This window comes from Mytilus trossulus, chromosome 12 (genome assembly GCF_036588685.1).
Source record: "Mytilus trossulus isolate FHL-02 chromosome 12, PNRI_Mtr1.1.1.hap1, whole genome shotgun sequence".
NCBI lineage: Eukaryota > Metazoa > Mollusca > Bivalvia > Mytilida > Mytilidae > Mytilus > Mytilus trossulus.
The window spans coordinates 22279848-22302534 of NC_086384.1; the positions used below are offsets into that span (position 1 = coordinate 22279848).

Below are 22687 nucleotides of genomic sequence, written 5' to 3' on the forward strand. Positions count from 1 at the left end.
TTGTTTTAGATTAACAGATGGATATATTAATGGAAGGATAAATAAAAAAGGACATCGAAATAAGATGCATTATTATGCTTTCATGATAACATCAATTGGTGCAAAGCAATGCTTCTCATTTCCTTTAGAAGTAAACACATTTTACAAATATCAATCTTTAAATACTTTTCATGCATTAAAATATCAATTAGCGTTATATAATATTATACATTTGCATCCTGTTCTCATTCGCTTGATGATTTGAAAAATGAATATGCATGACAATGATTTAGAGTAAATATACTCTTGCTACCTTTATGATATATCTACATCCCCTTTTGATTGACGAAACAACAAAAGGTGAGTATCTGTATTTCATTAGGAATTTTATTTATTATTGACAACGGTAAGTGTTTGTGTTTTAGTAGGAATTCTGTAACTAAATTATTGATTAGAGTAAGTGTTTGCGTTAAGTAGGAATTCTGTAACTAAATTATTGATCAGGGTAAGTGTTTGCGTTTTAGTAGGTTTTTCATAAATTAATAACAATGGTAAGTGTTTGTGTTTTAGAAGAAATTCTATAAATCATTGAAAAAGGTAAGTGCTTTTTTGTAGTGATTCAATAAATTATTGACAACAGTAAGTAATTGTGTTTTAGTAGGAATTCAATAAATTATTGACAATGGTAAGTGCTTGTCTTTTAGAAGGAATTCAATAATTTATTGACAATGGTAAATAATTGTGTTTTAGCAGGAATTAAATATATTATTGACAACGGTAAGTAATTGGATTTTAGTAGGAATTCAATAAATTATTGACAACGGTAAGTGTTTGTCTTTTAGTAGGAATTCAATAAGTTATTGACAATGGTAAGTAATTGTGTTTAAACAGGAATTCAATAAATTAGTGACAATGGTAAATAATTGTGTTTTTGTAGGAATTCAATAAATTATTGACAACGGTAAGAACTAATGTTTTAGTAAGAATTCCATTAATTATTGACAACGGTAGGTACTTATGTTTTAGTAATAATTAAATAATTTTTTGACAACGGTAAGTAATTGTGTTTAAATAGGAATTCAATAAATTAGTGACAACGGTAAATAATTGTGTTTTTGTAGGAATTTCAATAAATTATTGACAACGGTAAGTAATTATGTTTTAGTAAGAATTCAATAAATTATTGACAACGGTAACTGTTTGTATTTTAGTAGGAATTCAATAAATTATTGACAATGGTAAGTAATTGTGTTTAAATAGGAATATAATAAATTAGTGACAACGGTAAATAATTGTGTTTTTGTAGGTATTCAATAAATTATTGACAACAGTAAGTACTTATGTTTTAGTAAGAATTCAATAAATTATTGACAACGGTTAATAATTGTGTTTTTGTAGGAATTCAATAAATTATTGACAATGCTAAGTAATTTTGTTAAAGTCGAAATTCCTTAAATTTTTAACACCAGTTAGAAATTGTGTTTTAGAAGGAATTCAATAAATTTTTAACAACGGTAAGTAATTGTTGTTTAGTAGGAATTAAATGATTTATTGACAACGGTAAGTTATTGTGTCTTAGAATGGAAATCTATAAATTATTGACAATGGTAAGTGTTTTCTTTTAGTAAGAATTCAATGAAAAATGAACAACGGTTAGTGTTTGTGAAGCAGTAGAATTCCATACATTATTGTTGGGGGTAAGTGTTTGTGTTTTAATAGGAATTCGATAAATTATTGACAACGGTAAGTGTTTGTGATTTAGTAGAAATTCATAACTCATTGATAACAGTAATTGTTTGTGTTTTGGTAGAAATTCTATAATGTTTTGACAACGGTAAGTGTTTGAGTTTAGCAATGATTTTTGTTTTGCCATTGTATCCCTGGTTAAAGGTTCACTTTATTAGATTTTGCACATCATACTAAGTTTTTTTGGTGACTGGATCAATCTTCGTATGTAATTCTGCCTTTCAATTTATTTGTTTCAAGCATCAATGGTTAGTGATGTATAGAAGTAACACATGCATTGTGTTTGTCAATATAAGCCGTGCGTCATCTTCGTTAAGTGTTTCTTGTAATCAATTTAAATATAGACGGAAAAAGGGGGACGAAAGATACCAAAGGGACAGTCAAACTCGTAAATCTAAAACAAACTGACAACGCCATGGCTAAAAATGAAAAAAGACAAACAGAAAAACAATAGTACACGTGACACAACATAGAAACCTAAAGAATAAACAACACGAACCCCACCAAAAACTAGGGGTGATCTCAGGTGCTCCGGAAGGGTAAGCAGATCCTGCTCCACATGCGGCACCCGTCGTGTTGCTTATGTGATTACAAATCCGGTAAATAGTCTAATTTGGTAGGTCAAATTCATGAAGGCGATTGTAGTGACCTGCAATACAAGTACCGTTATGTTTTAAATTAGATTGTAGAAAAATTTGATATGTTTTTCTACAATCTAATTTCCTGTCAATGTAGATTATAATATGGCTTAAATAAGTAGTAGTTTTGTGTCTTGCTGCAATTTGTTTTTTAAATAAACCTTATTGCTTCTATTAAACTTTAAAATTGATTTAGGAAGCTTATTCAGTTCCGCTAACCATATTTGTAACGAAATTAGCCAGCAATATGAATATCAAACATCTTCTGTAAACAGAATCATAGAGGCAGACATTATATGTATTAGACTATGAAATGTCTACGACTGTGTTGTTTGTTATCATGTAAATGGTAGAACTCATGGTTTTAATAAATAAATAGTAAAATTGAAGAGCATTGATGATAAAAAATTCTAAAAAGTTGTGCCAAATACGGCTTATGTAATCTACGACTGGGATAAGCAAATCCTTTGTTTTCGATAAGTTTTGTAAACAAAAAATTTATAAAAATGAACACATTATTGATATTCATGTCAAAAGAGGCGGACTTCAGATGCCCATTAAAAAAATGTGTACTAGTTCAAACTCCAGAACTTAAAAAATTATTTCAATTAAAAACATACAAGACTAACAAAACCAGAGACTTGACCTCAAGGTAATCATGCCAAGAGACACACCAAATATGCATAGGTCAAGAGACAAAAAGTTATAGTCTGTTCAAGAGTTTCTTGTCAAAAAAACACAAAGCAGATTTTGATGAAAGGGTCATCGTGGTACACAATACTAACAAATATATCTATATATATATATAATATAGATAAGTACGTCTGAGTCAGTGACAACCCTACAACAGATGTATCCATCGGATCGCCATCAATGATGGTGATACATGGCTGTGTACATAATGTATATACAACTCGTCTAAACATCAACCCAACAATGTTAGATCTGTAAATTTGCTTTCGCAAATTTTTGGTTCTTCCCTCGCCGGGATTCGAACCCATGCTACTGTGATATCGTGACACCAAATCGCCTGCACTGCAGCCGTCCCGCTAGACCACACGACCACCTGGGCTCTCAAAACTAGAGGCTCTAAAGAGCCTGTGTCGCTCACCTTGGTCTATGTGCATATTAAACAAAGGACACAAATGGATTCATGACAAAATTGTATTTTGGTGATGGTGATGTGTTTGAAGTTCTTACTTTACTGAACATTCTTGCTTCTTACAATTATATCTATAATGAACCTTGCCCATTAGTAACAGAGAAAAATATTTGGTAAAAATTTACATAAAATTACCGAATTCATGAAAATTGTTAAAAATTGACTATAAAGGGCAATAACTCCTTAAGGGGTCAATTGACCATTTAGGTCATGTTGACTTATTTGTAGATCTTACTTTGCTGAACATTATTGCTGTTTACAGTTTATCTCTATCTATAATAGTATTCAAGATAATAACCAAAAACGGCAAAATTTCTTTAAAAATTACCAATTGGAGGGCAGCAGACCAACAACCGATTGTCCAATTCATCTGAAAATTTCAGGGCAGATAGATATTGACCTAAAAAACATTTTTATCCCATTTCAAAGTTCCTCAAAATGCTTTGGTTTTTGAGTTATAAGCCAAAAACTGCATTTTACCCCTATGTTCTATTTTTAGCCGTGGCGGCCATCTTGGTTGGTTGACCGGGTCACGCCACACATTTTTTTAAATAATTACCCCAAAGATGATTGTGGCCAAGTTTGGATTAATTTGGCTCAGTAGTTTCAGAGGAGAAGATTTTTGTAAAAGATTACTTAGATTTATGAAAAATGGAAAAAAATCGACTATAAAGGGCAATAACTCCTAAAGGGGTCAACTGACCATTTCGGTCATGTTGACTTATTTGTAAATCTAACTTTGCTGAACATTATTACTGTTTACAGTTTATCTCTATCTATAATAACATTCAAGATAATAACCAAAAACAGCAAAATTTCCTCAAAATTACCAATTCAGGGGCAGCAACCCAACAACAGGTTAAACGATTCATCTGAAAATTTCAGGGCAGATAGATCTTGACCTGATAAACATTTATACCCCATGTCAGATTTCCTCTAAATGCTTTGGTTTTTGAGTTATAAGCCAAAAACTGCATTTTACCCCTATGTTCTATTTTTAGCCGTGGCGGCCATCTTGGTTGGATGACCGGGTCACGCCACACATTTTTTAAACTAGATACCCCAATGATGATTGCGGCCAAGTTTGGTTTGATTTGGCCCAGTAGTTTCAGAGGAGAAGATTTTTGTAAAAGCTAACGCCGGACGACGACGGACGACGGACGACGGACGACGGACGCCGGACGCCAAGTGATGAGAAAAGCTCACTTGGCCCTTTGGGCCAGGTGAGCTAAAAAGAGCTTTCGGTGGCCATATGTTACCTTTCCACGTCAGTTTTAATCTAGCGGCGTACTACAGTACATGATATATAAGGCATGAAGATGTTATTGTTACAGATCAGCTAAATTATCTATAGTAAAGGATCCTACAAATTAATGTAAGATACAGTCACAGAAAATAATTATATTCATAAGTACGTCTGAGTCAGTGACAACCCTACAACAGATGTATCCATCGGATCGCCATCAATGATGGTGATACATGGCTGTGTACATAATGTATATACAACTCGTCTAAACATCAACCCAACAATGTTAGATCTGTAAATTTGCTTTCGCAAATTTTTGGTTCTTCCCTCGCCGGGATTCGAACCCATGCTACTGTGATATCGTGACACCAAATCGCCTGCACTGCAGCCGTCCCGCTAGACCACACGACCACCTGGGCTCTCAAAAAAAGAGCTTCCGGTGGCCATATGTTACCTTTCCACGTCAGTTTTAATCTAGCGGCGTACTACAGTACATGATATATAAGGCATGAAGATGTTATTGTTACAGATCAGCTAAATTATCTATAGTATATATAGTAGCATGGGTTCGAATCCCGGCGAGGGAAGAACCAAAAATTTGCGAAAGCAAATTTACAGATCTAACATTGTTGGGTTGATGTTTAGACGAGTTGTATATACATTATGTACACAGCCATGTATCACCATCATTGATGGCGATCCGATGGATACATCTGTTGTAGGGTTGTCACTGACTCAGACGTACTTATGAATATAATTATTTTCTGTGACTGTATCTTACATTAATTTGTAGGATCCTTTACTATAGATAATTTAGCTGATCTGTAACAATAACATCTTCATGCCTTATATATCATGTAATGTAGTACGCCGCTAGATTAAAACTGACGTGGAAAGGTAACATATGGCCACCGAAAGCTCTTTTTTTGAGAGCCCAGGTGGTCGTGTGGTCTAGCGGGACGGCTGCAGTGCAGGCGATTTGGTGTCACGATATCACAGTAGCATGGGTTCGAATCCCGGCGAGGGAAGAACCAAAAATTTGCGAAAGCAAATTTACAGATCTAACATTGTTGGGTTGATGTTTAGACGAGTTGTATATATATAATATAGATATATAAGAGAAGATGTGGTATGAGTGTCAATAGGCAATTCTTCATTTTATTTAAACAAAATATACAAGTTGAGGGAAACGGTCAAGCTCACACAAAGTTTCTCGTACCACTAGACTCACCATCGTATGACAATTCTTTTACATGCCACATATTCAGAAGCAAGGTCAATTGAAAATCATATTTTGAAGTCAATGTAAAATACTAAGGAAACACAGTAGTCCTGCACGAAAGTTCATCATGGTACACGTAACAATGTTTTGTGTCATTGCACATGCAAAAAAACACCTAGGTCAGAGACAGTCACACAAGACATATAACTAAACTCAATTGAATGGTACTTTAGTTTAAACATATTTACTCATAGTGGATTGGGAACCAAGTTTTGTAACTTATATTAATTCCTTTCCACTGAACGGTACTTGTATTGCAGGTCACTACAATTGCCTTCAAATAGAACATTAACTCTCGCAAAACTACAAACTTAAAACCGTCTTTCGCAAAAGTTTGTGCAGGATTCTTTGCAACGATTATCTTAATGTTAATTGAGAATCGTTTCGTGCAGTTATGTCAGTAAATTAAAACGGTAATATTAGACATTAAAACACTCAAAACTAGGACTTACTATTAATTTCTAACCTAACCATGTGATAGTACTATGATAAACTGATAGAAACACATGATACAGTCACGAAAGTGAATATTTGAAATACTTCGACCAGAACAATACAAGACAGACGAATTTGTAATTACAATGCACACATAATGAACCGTATTTATTCATCTAAAATGTACGCTTGCGTTAAACAATGGAAATTAACACTGTATATTTATATAAACGATCAATCTTGTAAATAAGTAAATAAATAAATGTAAAAAAAAACAATACAAAAATCAATAATTCTTCAGTGTTTTCCATTCGGCATTTAAGCCGGGTTTGCCGACCACCTTTCCATTTTAGGAGGTGGTCGGCTTTTTTTCAAAATTCCGGATTTTTTTCGGTTCCGCACCGTAAAAGTTTAAATACTTATCGCACCTCGCAGTTTGTTTTCATTAAAAAAAATGGCGGATCGTCAAATTTCAATGTTTTCTTATATTAATCGGGTGAATGGAAAGGCAGATGACGATGGTGATAAGGAAAATTCTAAGCCATATAAGTCAACTTAAACGGATAGTTGAATTGAAATTGTTGAAATTGAAAATAAAGTATCAAAACAACAGAAACGGCACACAGGTGATCGCGAAGATAAACAGGTTGGGAACAATCCCAAAATGAGGGACTGTCCATCAGGCAAGGGGTCATATTACTGTTGAAGGAAAGAAAAACTTAGATTTATTACCTTAAAAGGGGGGAAATCGTTTTATTTGGTACAACTTTTCTACAAGAGTGTCCATAATGATAAAAGTGGAAAGGGATTAATATAAGTTGCAAAACTTGTTTCCCAATCCACTATAAATAAATATGTTTAAATTAAATTAATGATAAAAAGGCCAAAAACAAATATGTGCTAATTTGTTTCTCTTTAAATGTACCCCTCATAAAAGGGATAGTCATTTCATTGAAAGGTTTCCCCTCATCTGTTTCTTTTTAAATGCACCCCTCATAAAAGGGATAGTCATTACATTGAGAGGTTACCCCCTCATTTGAGGGGGTGATAAATATGAACAGGACTTTTAATGGATAATCGTCACAGAAGGATATTACTGTTCTGTGTGCCAAAAATACAGCACTAAAGCGAGGAACAGAACAGACACTTTGTTCGATAGGCCATGCATTAGCAGACTTCGTAGGAAGAGGGAGTCCTGCAACAGCAATTATGAACTGCTATCGGATATGCACAAAACTAATTTGTCAAATCATTTAATGAAAGGCTGGTAGTGATAGGGCAGAAGAATGGTTCAATTCCATTAAATGTGAATACAATACTTATCCTTCCATTTGTGACCCCAACCCACAGTAAAACTGAAAAAAATAAACCCCGCTGAAAACGTTAAAAAAATCAACCGGTTGCAAGTGTTTTTTTTCAAAACACCCACCTTACCTTAGTGAAAAAAGGAGAACACTGATTCTTAATAATTTATAACATAGCGATTTCAGTATTTCATGATAAGGTTCGAAATGGTTTAATTGCAAACAGAACTAAAAATCCGTCGTTCTGTGATTACCTTTATTTGGAACGCTTCAAACTGAATATTTGACACTTCTTTTACATTCGTCCGTTGTTTGTATTCAGCATAATCGGGAATTTGATTTGGTCAGGTTTAATGGACTTCCTTCCTTTTTTTTAATTTATGTTTGATTTCTGTACTTCTGTGGTTATTTTTTTTTACAGAAAAAACATGTAAACATGTACAGTTTGTTCCTGGAAATGAAAAGATTCTTGCATTTATTTGAGTTAACATTATATATATATACGTATTATATATTTGAATATTTTTTATGATTACAGAGTTCCTTATCCGCAGTCATTTGCAATGCTGAAGACATCTATTTCTATATGCATCTTGTTTGTGTTGATCATGTTGACACAATTATGTCAAGTTGGTGCTTGGTTACCTCCTCCTGGTAAGACTTTATTCTTATTATGATTTAAAGTTGTAATTTATTTTTCTTCTTTCGTTTTACAAACATATTAACTGGAATACAACATATTACAAATTTACAATTTAAGAAATAACTGTAATATTTTTTCTGTCTATGAAGAAATAACTTTAAAAATTTGGTAAACACTGAGTAACGCGCGTAGCGGGTTATTTAATAGTGTGCACCAAATTTTTTATGTTATTTCGAATAGACAGAAACAATATTACAGTCATTTCTTATAATTTAATTCTAAATTCCTTTTGAAACCGAAGAAAACCACAAAAAACGTTGATGACGTCGCGGTCACATGACTAAATTATGTCTATGGGCTCAAACAAAAATAACGTCAGCCAATCAGAAGACGCGTTACATTCAAAATTATATTATTTGCAAATTGAAATCGATTTTGTAACACTTTTGAATGACAAACAATGCACGTACATTGCATTTTAAAACAAAGATCACATTCTTCAAGTCCTATAACGTTTAGAGCGAAATTAAAGTTTTAATATGTTTTATAATGAAGCATTTCAGTATATTCATCAGCGTAGTTATGATAAAGTCTTTAAAAAAATGGTTATATACGTATTTTAAATAAACATTTGACATGTTGATCTCCCATGGTAATATAAACAAGCTATATGACGGCAATATTGGTGTACAATACAAATTATGGTCGTCTTTAATCCAGAAAGGTAATATCACTTCTTGTTATTTACCTCCATTAGTAATCTGTAGTTTCTGACATACAAATAAGTTAAGTAAAACAACCATATTTACCCGCATTTAGACAGAAATGTATATGTCGGTACAACCAATCAATAAATATAGTAACGCATGCTGGATTAACTTATATAATGATTACACAATTATGTCGACTTTACTATGTAACTTTAAATTTTCTAAATCAAATTGCTGACACGACAAAGTGGTTGTTTCGTCACCGAGTGTATCACCAGCCCAGTAGTCAACACTTCGGTGTTGACATGAATATCAATAATGTGGTCATTTTTATAAATTTCCTGTATACAAAACTTTGAACTTTTTGACAAACTAAGGATTTTCTTATCCCAGGCATAGATTACCTTAGCCGTATTTGGCACAACTTTTTGGAATTTTGGATCCTCAATGCTCTACAACTTTGTACTTGTTTGGATTTATAAATATTTTTGATTTGAGCGTCACTGATGAGTCTTATCTAGACGAAACGCGCGTCTGGCGTACTAAATTATAATCCTAGTACCTTTGCTAACTATTTGATATCTTTCCTTTTTTTTTTAATGAATACAGCTTTATTTCACACTTTTCACAAAAGCGTTCTTGCATGTTTTTATTTCATTTCGAATGCAAAGTTAATGCAAAGTTAAAGTTTTAACACACATTTCTTCCAATTTATTACTCACATGAGAGCAGTTTTATTCCATGTGACGTTTCTCATACATCACAGCTGACCATTCTAAAGTAGAAATAAGTGTATAGAAACCACAGCCGTAATGTATAACTTTGATTTAAATGACAATTTCTGACAGAATTTAGTAATTTGCATTCATAAATCTGTATCAACTTCTATTGCTTCAGCATCAATTTGAATCATTTGACAGTGGGTTGTTTAACTTGCAGCCCAGACAAAATATGCATTGCTACGAGCAGAACACATATTTGTAAAAAATCAGAATTTTGATTTTTTAGGCCGATTTTTTTTTTCAGTAAACATTTCTGCAATAGACAGTTTAGCGCATGATAAAGTCCCCAATAGTTTCATTAAGACACTGTTATTTTGAACAACTATATGAGCGTCTATGTATGTGTATGTGTATGTGTATGTGTATAATATACATAAGTTTTATTAATCCTTTTTAAATCTTTATTTTTCAGTTGCATTTACAGCGACATTGCCTTCAGGTAACACAACAGTGTCAGTTGGAAATAGAGTCAAATACAACCAGATCCATTCTGCTACAGGGGACCCACCTGTATATGATATCGATACGGGTATTTTTACTGTTCCAACCGGTCGAACTGGTGTTTACTCTGTGTCTGTTTCCATGATGTCAGGCTTTCAAAGTTCTCACCTTACTCTAAGAAAAAATGGAGTGATTATGGTGTGGCTATTCACTAGTAAAGATTATAATATGGCATCCCAAACTATTAGCGTTAATCTGGCAGAGGGCGACCTGATTTTTGTACAAATGAACAGCGGGGCTAGTCTGTTTAGTGTTTATAACACTTTCAGTGCTGTTAAGATAGCATAAACTACATCCATATATACATATATATATTTTTTTAAAAGCAACCTGATATAACATAATAATTCAACATATTCAATTCAATACATTATTTACATGTCAGCCAGCCATTTAAGACGTATGATGCACTGCTATTAAACTCTACCAATTAACGTTGGACTCAAAATTATAAGAAGTTAATGTCATTAAATAAAGTTTGACATTTTGATATTGTTATATTGTTTAATCGAGTAGACAGCTAACAAACACATTATATTTGTTGTTTAAACTTGTGTGTACCTTATACATGGAACAAACAGTTATCCGATGTATGTATTATGAGTATAGTGGTATACATTGTTTTGTGACTTCAACATTGTGATTTTTGTTTGCCACTTTTTATAGAAACACAATCAATCACAAATTTGGAGAAGAAGTTACTATGTTGAAAAACTTGTGTCTAATCCATTTGTCATTTTTGAACAATAATACATGTTTAAACTAACATTGTGATACATATAAAAATCTAAGACAGAATTAAGATATGGAGGAATACGTCTGTGAGAGTACAGAACAACATACGCAATCTACAGATCTTCAACAATTTGAAATGCAACTGGTTAATTTATAGTGTATATCATCAAAGAAATACAAAATTAAGATTCTTTCTTATTGAAAAGATTATCACTTAATTTACCAGTATAATAAACTGCATCAGTCGAATTCACGCACTTAGTTTCGAAAACGCAATGCAATGCAAATTGTCTGTTTCATGTTATTGAAAAACAAAATACACCTAATCATTAACTGAATACACAACTTACTAATAGTTTTATGATACATGTGTATGGATAAGAAATAAGTCATGATAATAATCGTCTGTTTTAATAAATATGTGTTTTTATTCACGTTGAGCTGAGTGTGTCGGTCTAATGTGAAAAACAACCCATTTCATATTTACTTAATATAAGTAAATATTGAACTCTTTGTTAATATATTCAGACTCATTAGTTGAAACAAACTAACCATGTCCTGACAAACACATGCATAGTGTACAAAACACCAAAAAAAAAAAGAAAAGAAAAACAACAAATTTCATTCAATCAGAAACTGGGTGTGAATGCAAGCGTTTTAAAGAATAAGAAGATCCTGCTTTACATGTGGCAGTCGTCTAGCTGCTCCAGTTAGTAAAACCCAATTGATAAGTTTTCGGTATTATACTTTAGAGCAATTGAGGACATGATTTGGGTTCCGACAATTTGAACGTATCTGTCGTCATCTGTGAAACATATATTCCATCACGATCCACCAATTTGTGATGGCGTTCATAAAATGTACGAATTAATGGCATCAATTTCACCATCTGGAACATTTAGTTAGCAGCAAGGATATCATGATAGGAAATGCAAACTCTGGAATAACGTACCAATATCAAAGATATATACTCTCAGAGTATATAATCGATATTCAAATGCTGCTAAAATGTTAATACGTAGGGATGAAATCACTAACAAGAAGTTAAAATCTTTAATTTTGTCTTTACTTTATGACGAAAAAAATTAGATTGGAATGACATCTGAATATAAGTGAAATATTCAGATAGACAGTAGTCTAAAAGTACTGGAGAGATGTATTTCAACTTCTCCTACTAATTACGCTATTAAATTTCTTCAATACAACATTATATTCTTGAATCTTAGAAAAAAAAACCAATGCAAGGGTGTAGTTATGAGGCCATTTGATATTTATAATATATACAGTATTAAAAAGATATGAAATGCGGAATTAATATTGTACAATCGAACATTACATTATTGCTAACACTGAATATGATATCTTGACTTTAAACTCAAATCAAGATTTCAAATATTAAGCAATAAAATTGAGAAAGAAAATGGTGAATATGTCAAAGCGACAACCACCCGACCACAGAGCAAACAACAGCCGAAGGCAACCAATGGGTCTTAAATGTAGCGAGAATTCCCGCACCCGTAGGTGTCCTACAGCTGGCCCCTAAAATATGCATAATAGTACAGTGATAATGGACGTCATACTAAACTCCGAATTATACACAAGAAACTAAAATTTAAAAAACATACAAGACTAACAAAGGCCAGAGGCTCCTGACTTGGGACAGGAGCATAATTGCGGCGGGGTTAAACATGTTTATGAGATCTCAACCCTCCCCCTATACCTCTAGCCAATGTAGAAAAGTAAAAGAATAACAATACGCACATTAAAATTCAGTTCAAGAGAATTCCCAGTCCGATGTCAAAAGATGTAACAAAAGAAAATAAATAAAATGACAATAATACATAAATAACAACAGACTACTAGCAGTTAACTGACATGCCAGCTCCAGACCTCAATTAAACTGATTTAAAGAAATTAGCAATTAGAATTAAGCAAACATATTTTTATACTTTGATTATGTTTATATTATATAAAACAGATGCAATCTAAATAAAATGACCAAATGATATTTTGTTCTTGTATATAATTAGGATTCAATTGAATATACGTGTGAACAAGGCATTATATTAAAATTATTTGATTAATAATTTGAATTAAAAGTTAACGTTTGTTTGAACAGTACAGCGAAAATCGAAGCGCAATGCAATTCAAAAATAAAATTTACGCTTAGACGTTATAAACCTTTCAAATGCTACTCATACTAATTTTAATTAGTTAATTCGAATCGAATTCGAATTACGTGTGAACGCATCATATAAGAAGAAAGCGGTGATATTAACTTTCCAATTGTCATTTCAAATTTGCATCTGTAGAATTATATCCTCTGTTCTGTTGTCCGAATCATTGGTACCTTTTGGACATAACGCAATTTGACATGTTCATTTGTATAAGTGTATTCGTTTTGGCAGGTGATGCATGCGAAGCAGGCGGTGCTTTGCTTTTGCGCCAATTGGCACTTCATTTGCGCCAACAATAAAACCTTTCATTTGAGCCAACTTACAGATATACACAAACAGGCACTTGTTTCTATCCATACGAAGGTCGACTATCCATATATTTAAAAAAATGTTTAAATCGACGGGTCTCTGTGAAAACTGTTAAAATATAGAAAAATAAAGGTTGGCAGGTAGGTGAAACTTACATAAATGAAGAGATAAATGAAAAATGAAGAGATTAAAGCCCGATTTATATAATTCCAAGGCCCTCAGTCGGCTCCAGAAGCGTCAAAACAGCGCATCTACTTTGGGTGGAACGCGTTCTATTTGAAAAAGAGAATATCTATTTTATTCTCTTTTTAGTGTGGTTTCAAATTCGGTAAACAAAAAGATTGTCAACGTTTATTGTAAAAACATCTTTATTTGAAGAAGGAAAGGCGATTCAGTTGCTAAAAATTAGTGAAAATGTATCCAGAATTACACCTGATGTTAACTTTATATTCATGTAGCAACAAAGAATGATGAAAGTCCTTGCTATAACATACATTAAAATGTAAAAATTGAAACTATTCCTCATCTATGATCATAATGAAATTAAAAAAAAATGAAAATGGGGAAATATCCCCGGAATAAAAAGACCTTTAGACTGGGGAAATATCTCCAGAAAAAAAAGATCTTCAGACTGGGGAAATATCCCCACTTTTCGTCAAATATAATTATAAGTTTAAGAAGTGTGTGTTAGTAACTGTAATTAACATCATGAATAAAGTGGGGAAATATCCCCAAATTAAATATGACTTTGAATATGGAGATAAAAGAATACGAAATGGGGAAATTTCCCCATTAAATTACAATTAGTGGGAAAACATCCATACAGGAAGACAACACATACGTGCACACTAAACAATATTGGGGAAATTTCCCCACATGAAAATAATTTTTAAAACAGGCTGTGTAATTGGTCATTTTCTATGTCGAAGAAATAAACAATAAACACGGAATGGGGAAATGTCCCCATTATGTGTATTTATCCATTTCTACCGCATTTTGCAAAGATTTACTTTCCGTCTAAAAACGCCAATCTTGAATATAAAAATGACGAACATTTATCAGGTGAAGCTTGGAAAAGCAGTGTGATTCTCAATGCACTTTTCGACTGAGTTTTCTTTTTTATTGCAAACAAGTCAAGCTAGTGAAAATACTGCTTTAAATCATTTTGCAAAGTTAGATAGCTGGCCTTAGATTTGAAGGTCATAATTAACACTAGCTAAATAAATGTACATGTACAAGACTTTAAATGACTTTGAAACATTCACATACGAAATAAAAGATGAATCTAGGTGCTTATGTTGGCTTATATAAGCGGGAAATAAATATGCATATTCAGGACAAGAACCAGTTAATGTAACATGAAAAATAACTTTACTTTTCACTTGAACAACACGCTGAGTCGGATTTTTAACAAGCTAAGTCATAAAGGAGGAGTAAAAGATACCAGAGGGACATTCAAACTCATAAATCGAAGCTAAACTAACGTCATGGCTACAAAAGAAAAGACAAGCAATAGTGAAGAAGAAACGTCAAAGAAATTAAAAACACGAATCCCACCAAAAGGCAGGGGTGATCTCGGCAACTCCGAAAGGGAAGAAAATACTGCTTCACGTGTGACAACCGTCATGTTGTTCATAAGATAACAGTCCACCGAAACGGACAAAGCATTATCAGTTCGAGCCAATCAATCCTTGATCAAACTCCTTCATGCTGCGTGCAAAGCGGAGAAGCAACATATACAATTTCTAAAGTCTCTGTTTTCATATAGCCGGGTTCCAACCTACGACCTCTCACACTCGGGGTGATCACGCTACCACGTATTCGTGTATCCATAAAATTAAAGGAAAGTAAACGAGATAGAAATCAATGTTTTTTTTTCAAAAGAAAACATAATTACAAACTGTTTAATGTCAGTACAGCACAAACAGAAAATTTAAATTCTTGAAAATTACATATTAAAGCATGCACAATATTTTGAATACAACATAATTGTACTGTTGCTGTTGAAACCATATGTTGTTCAACTGCTAGGTAAAATAGCCACAACAAATATGATAACTCATGTATAAAACAAATCAAATCAAAAAAGAAAAATGAGTTCTATTAGTTCCTGTATTATAGTTATAGATTATCGTTGATTATCTCAACGAGATTGATTTTCTCGCTTGAGCTGGAACAGCGAAAGTGAGGAAAGCAATCGAGTTGAGATGACCAATGATAATCTGTTTATCGCTATTTTACCTATGACGATGTTGTCAATTTCAATGTCAATTTCATTAGCAACGCCACGTGGCCTCCTTAGTTTCTAGCAATACTTTTTCCATCTCAAGCGAGAAGCATGATATGAAAATTATCATAAAAAAGATCAAAGGAAAAAAATGTTTAAATCGACGGGTCTCTGTGAAAACTGTTAAAATATAGAAAAATAAAGGTTGGCAGGTAGGTGAAACTTACATAAATGAAGAGATAAATGAAAAATAAAGAGATTAAAGCCCGATTTATATAATTCCAAGGCCCTCAGTCGGCTCCAGAAGCGTCAAAGCAGCGCATCTACTTTGGGTGGAACGCGTTCTATTTGAAAAAGAGAATATCTATTTTATTCTCTTTTTAGTGTGGTTTCAAATTCGGTAAACAAAAAGATTGTCAACGTTTATTGTAAAAACATCTTTATTTGAAGAAGGAAAGGCGATTCAGTTGCTAAAAATTAGTGAAAATGTATCCAGAATTACACCTGATGTTAACTTTATATTCATGTAGCAACAAAGAATGATGAAAGTCCTTGCTATAACATACATTAAAATGTAAAAATTGAAACTATTCCTCATCTATGATCATAATGAAATTAAAAAAAAATGAAAATGGGGAAATATCCCCGGAATAAAAAGACCTTTAGACTGGGGAAATATCTCCAGAAAAAAAGATCTTCAGACTGGGGAAATATCCCCACTTTTCGTCAAATATAATTATAAGTTTAAGAAGTGTGTGTTAGTAACTGTAATTAACATCATGAATAAAGTGGGGAAATATCCCCAAATTAAATATGACTTTGAATATGGAGATAAAAGAATACGAAATGGGGAAATTTCCCCATTAAATTACAATTAGTGGGAAAACATCCATACAGGAAGACAACACATACGTGCACACTAAACAATATTGGGGAAATTTCCCCACATGAAAATAATTTTTAAAACAGGCTGTGTAATTGGTCATTTTCTATGTCGAAGAAATAAACAATAAACACGGAATGGGGAAATGTCCCCATTATGTGTATTTATCCATTTCTACCGCATTTTGCAAAGATTTACTTTCCGTCTAAAAACGCCAATCTTGAATATAAAAATGACGAACATTTATCAGGTGAAGCTTGGAAAAGCAGTGTGATTCTCAATGCACTTTTCGACTGAGTTTTCTGTTTTATTGCAAACAAGTCAAGCTAGTGAAAATACTGCTTTAAATCATTTTGCAAAGTTAGATAGCTGGCCTTAGATTTGAAGGTCATAATTAACACTAGCTAAATAAATGTACATGTACAAGACTTTAAATGACTTTGAAACATTCACATACGAAATAAAAGATGAATCTAGGTGCTTATGTTGGCTTATATAAGCGGGAAATAAATATGCATATTCAGGACAAGAACCAGTTAATGTAACATGAAAAATAACTTTACTTTTCACTTGAACAACACGCTGAGTCGGATTTTTAACAAGCTAAGTCATAAAGGAGGAGTAAAAGATACCAGAGGGACATTCAAACTCATAAATCGAAGCTAAACTAACGTCATGGCTACAAAAGAAAAGACAAGCAATAGTGAAGAAGAAACGTCAAAGAAATTAAAAACACGAATCCCACCAAAAGGCAGGGGTGATCTCGGCAACTCCGAAAGGGAAGAAAATACTGCTTCACGTGTGACAACCGTCATGTTGTTCATAAGATAACAGTCCACCGAAACGGACATAGCATTATCAGTTCGAGCCAATCAATCCTTGATCAAACTCCTTCATGCTGCGTGCAAAGCGGAGAAGCAACATATACAATTTCTAAAGTCTCTGTTTTCATATAGCCGGGTTCCAACCTACGACCTCTCACACTCGGGGTGATCACGCTACCACGTATTCGTGTATCCATAAAATTAAAGGAAAGTAAACGAGATAGAAATCAATGTTTTTTTTTCAAAAGAAAACATAATTACAAACTGTTTAATGTCAGTACAGCACAAACAGAAAATTTAAATTCTTGAAAATTACATATTAAAGCATGCACAATATTTTGAATACAACATAATTGTACTGTTGCTGTTGAAACCATATGTTGTTCAACTGCTAGGTAAAATAGCCACAACAAATATGATAACTCATGTATAAAACAAATCAAATCAAAAAAGAAAAATGAGTTCTATTAATTCCTGTATTATAGTTATAGATTATCGTTGATTATCTCAACGAGATTGATTTTCTCGCTTGAGCTGGAACAGCGAAAGTGAGGAAAGCAATCGAGTTGAGATGACCAATGATAATCTGTTTATCGCTATTTTACCTATGACGATGTTGTCAATTTCAATGTCAATTTCATTAGCAACGCCACGTGGCCTCCTTAGTTTCTAGCAATACTTTTTCCATCTCAAGCGAGAAGCATGATATGAAAATTATCATAAAAAAGATCAAAGGAAAAATGCACAAAATAGCGATAAAATAAAATATCTGTTTCTTTTGACATATATAGCCATATACAAATGAGCTATTATCTATGGTGCGTCTAGTAGTCATGTTCTTCGTATTTCCTGAAAATACAAAAAAAACAAAACAACAATTGATTTCGACCTTAAATGTTGTTGATTGATGATCAAAGAAAAACAAATAAACATTATAAAGTAGTCAATTACCGATTTCAAGTTGAGTTTGCTAATAAAACGTCCAGATGTTTTGCTCAAATGAAAAATATTTAATTTGAAAAGAAGAAAAATATTTATTTTTCTCAAATATTTTTCTCAGTAAAATAAGCAAGCAAAGACAACGCGTTTGACTTATACTTTGAAATCAGTTGAACTAAAAGAATTCTATAATCAATATATCATATGCCAACTCCTCCTATGAATATTTTGAATATTCAAACAAACTAAAATATGTCCGTTTTTTTGTGATAGCAAACAGTGGTAATGATTGCCACCGGTAACGGCATCGAACATAATCGTCATTGTTCCTCCAACATTCCAAATGACACTGTAACAAGAACTCTACAATAGCGTACCTTTTTTGCCTTTCTTCTGCTTTTTCAATTCAGGTCTGGTTTTGTCTTGTTCACTTTGTTTTCTTTTTCTTTTCTGGGTAATCTGTATCTATGATTGAAAAATACTAATGTTCTACTAGTATATAAGGTGTAAACAGATCAATGTCAAAGGTACTATTGCATAGGAGAAATCATTTTTTTTTATTAATATTAATTATCCATTAATATTTGACTTGAAGTGTATATTTCTGAATGTTTTATTACTAAATTTAGAAATTATGACGAAACTAGGGTTTACACTTTTCCAGGCAAAAGCCATAGCATATTTATGCATCCCTTTTATTAACCTGTACGGTAAAAAAAATATGTACTCGCTATAGAATAGAAAAACAGTAAGTTATAAAACTCCCTGATTTATGATGTACACATACATACATAGTATTGTCTATGACCTATAAATGAAATTGTAGAAGGAAAATGATGTATTAAACAAATAAAGTCACACTATTCCCTTCGATGAAAACCTTACAAGATCTTGCAATAATGTCTGTGTTTTTGTGTCTTCCGAACAATATTAAAACTACAAAGAAAGTAAGAAATAGAATAAAAACATTGGAATCGGAATATAATTTGTGTGTCAACTGAAGACTTTAAATTGACAGCAGAAAAGGGGACTTTGTGGACGAGGTCAGAATCGTTAATGATTGTTTAGTTCTTACCTCGTGTTCTATAAGCTCTTGATTTATCATGTCCTCTATTTCCTTTGGTGGGTTGTTATCATCCGAACAGTCTGGTGTCACTCTAATTTTCGGTAATTTATCAAAGTACCAAACTGCCTTTTGTATGATTTCACTTTTCATAAATTGATTATCATCTCTTAATTTCTTCATGTAGTTAACCCGGCTCTTCCACCAACTAAATTGGTGATGTTCTATTTGATCCGTGAAGAGACATTTCCAGTCATTAATTCCACTTTCAATTTTTTCGATAGATATTTTGTCAAATACTGGCGTGGAGACTTTTGGTACACCCTTTGGCAATTCTACTTCACCTTTCTCGTTAAACATGAACATTCCACTTGTTGAAATCTTCCAAGGCCCAGCATGATTGGATTTGTAACACAGTTTAATCTTATTAGATACTTCAGCCATTGTAAATTTATAATGTAATGGCTTGGTATGTTTCCGTACATCAGCAATAAATGGTTCAAGCCAGTTCCTAATGTCGTATTGCCAAATTAAATTGCTTGGATTTGGTAATAGATCCAAAAGCTCAGGGATTGTTTCTGTGTCATTTCGACGGAGGGAATCTGCTATTTTGCTGAAACCTGTGTCAATATCCTCATGTGTGTGTCCAACATACAGAAAAGAAAGGTGAACTTGCAAAAAAAAATATTTTCAAAAATAAATTCTATCAAATTTTATATTGATTTGCACTTTAAACTGTCCGCATAACGATTCTTGTTCGTTCTTTTGCTTATATTTTTGACATTTCTCTGACGCAATATTCCGACAGTCATGATAGTGGATGTATGTGGAGTAGATATATATTACACTTGATAAATATCATGAATTCAGTTGGTCTGAAAATACGACGGGTGTCCCTCGAGGAGCTGTTAACCGAGTTTTCCGAGTTTTCCGGTGGTACTGCAGTTACTTTATATTTTTAGGTAATGGTTTGTCATAGTTTTTTTTACTGTTGAATATTGAGATGATTTATTCTAATTGACTTTTTATTATGATTCTCCGTCGGTATATTTTCTCGGTTTATTATATCTTATTCATCATGTTCATTTGGATACAGTTATTCATGTTAATACATGATACAACCCTTATAAAAATGGTAGGAGGAATCACCGCTCAATTCAGTAGAAAAAAATATGTGTGTTCATTGTCATGATTGTTTTTCCTGGATTTTTTTAGATAGGAATTCTATTATTTAACAGTAGTATGATTACTGTGGGCTATAAGATATCAAATGTCTACCTCTTGAAATACTTTCATGTGCAGCAGTAACTCGCAAAACGATTTATTTTTGTTTTCCCGCCAGCAGTTGTCGGCTTGAATATACAATACTTGAGGCAACGTTCCACCCTGCAAAAATTATAATTCAAACTTTAAACATGTTATTTTATTTATCTTGCTCATTCATTACTTGATGTTTCAAAACAGGAGTTTGTTGTCCACTTAATAGCTGTAGCTGACTAAAATAATTGCAAGTAGCGCTTGTATATATAATACTGCTTTAGCAGCCAAGTACAGTATGTCCAATGAACATACACACCAATATGTGTTATTCCTCCCATTACCGTGTTGCTTTTAGCTGTTTTGTCATCATAGTTGCAATGTTCCCCCCTTTCTTGATGTGGTATGGTATATGCTATATTTGTAACATAACTGAATTAATCTTCGATATTATGAAAAGAAAAAATATTGGTTGAAATCCATGTTGCTTTTTGAATATCAAGATACATTGTATTAAGAATGTCCCAGACACCCACAGAAGTCGACTTAAACACATACGTATGCATGTAAACACATATAAATTATTATTTATCCTTTTGGCTGTGCGGGATGTATTCGTTTGAAGCCACGTCCCTTCGGAATGGGGACGTCAATCCGATGCCTCGTGTAAAATTTCTATCCCTATCCAATATACCCGTATTTTCCTGTGGCAGTCCAAATTTCTCCGACCTTCATCCTGCATGGCCTCTATTTTAAGGCCTACCTGTTGTCTTTGTTGTTAACTTGTTCTTTTTTTGGAAATGCATGAAATATTTGCCACTGACATGACGTTTAGAAACCTGCAACCAATCAATCAATGATTATGCTCTGTAGTTATCTGATGAATGAAGCCCTTATCGACTGATCTCTCTAGATTGTTCTTGTTCTTGTGATGTGTTGTAGTGTTGTAACACTACTGTCAGAGGTTATGGGAATTTTAAGAACTTCCAAAGATTATGTATGTGCCTGCCCAAAGTCAGAAGCCAGCTATATATTTGTTGTTATGTTGATGTACACGTCGTATTTGTATCAAAAAGGAAAGTCACTTATCAAATGGAAAAATCCAAAGCTCAACCGAGTGGATAACAACTGCCATTTTCCTGACTTGGTACAGGCATTTTCTTATGTAGAAAATTGTACAAAATTGTACGGCAAAATTAACACGTCATTATGTAACTAAACATCAGTAGGTAAAATAAAATATATCGGAATGCTAGAAAACATTCTTCTGGCTTCATAGAGGTTTAACTGCTTAAGTTTCAGATGATAAATCATGACATGCAGGTTATAAATCTCAGCATTTCCAACTGTAGAAATTACATTAGGGAGCTACCATTTGATAAATGATGTTCAGCCCGCCACGGAACATAACCAACCCATGTGTCTAAAAATTGCCAATGTTTAATTTCCTCCCTAAGTTTTTTGTCAATCAAAACAGGTTTACTATTTTTAATAGCTCTTCCAATGGCTTTATTGAACTCACGCGTGAACAACTTTGCTGCCGGAACAGCAAGCATAAAAGAAATGAACTTCCCTGTAAAAATCTGCAACGTGTTTAGAGGCACCTGTCTCTGAGTAAGAATAAAATCTCTGAGCTCCGCGAAAGATTTCTTTTTCTTGTCTGGGATTAGAAAAGCCTGTTTTACAGAATCTATAAGCATTCCCAAAAACATGATCATTTGACAAGGTGAAAAACGGACTTGTTAAGACCTACAAAATAGCCCAACCTTATCAACACTTGACATACAATGTAAAGTGATTTGTAAGTTCTAAACAAATGAGATAACCAACTTTTTTCCACAAATT

At 33.0% G+C, this 22687-nt stretch overlaps 2 protein-coding genes across 2 annotated transcripts; one reads left to right on the forward strand and one right to left on the reverse strand.

Moving 5' to 3' along the window:
• Nucleotides 1-246: 246 nt before the first annotated feature.
• Nucleotides 247-10844, forward strand: LOC134693756 (uncharacterized). Its single transcript, XM_063554662.1, has 3 exons — nucleotides 247-339; nucleotides 8331-8446; nucleotides 10340-10844. The coding sequence occupies exons 2-3, from the start codon at nucleotides 8356-8358 to the stop codon at nucleotides 10714-10716; spliced, it is 468 nt and encodes a 155-aa protein (XP_063410732.1). The 5' UTR covers nucleotides 247-339; nucleotides 8331-8355; the 3' UTR covers nucleotides 10717-10844.
• A 7218-nt stretch (nucleotides 10845-18062) lies between these two features.
• On the reverse strand, nucleotides 18063-20195 carry LOC134693158 (uncharacterized). The gene is made up of 3 exons (XM_063553870.1): nucleotides 19598-20195; nucleotides 18900-18987; nucleotides 18063-18432 (listed from the first exon to the last, which is right to left on the reverse strand). Exons 1-3 carry the CDS (start codon nucleotides 20027-20029, stop codon nucleotides 18224-18226), a joined length of 729 nt encoding a protein of 242 aa, XP_063409940.1. The 5' UTR covers nucleotides 20030-20195; the 3' UTR covers nucleotides 18063-18223.
• Between the last annotated feature and the right edge of the window lie 2492 nt (nucleotides 20196-22687).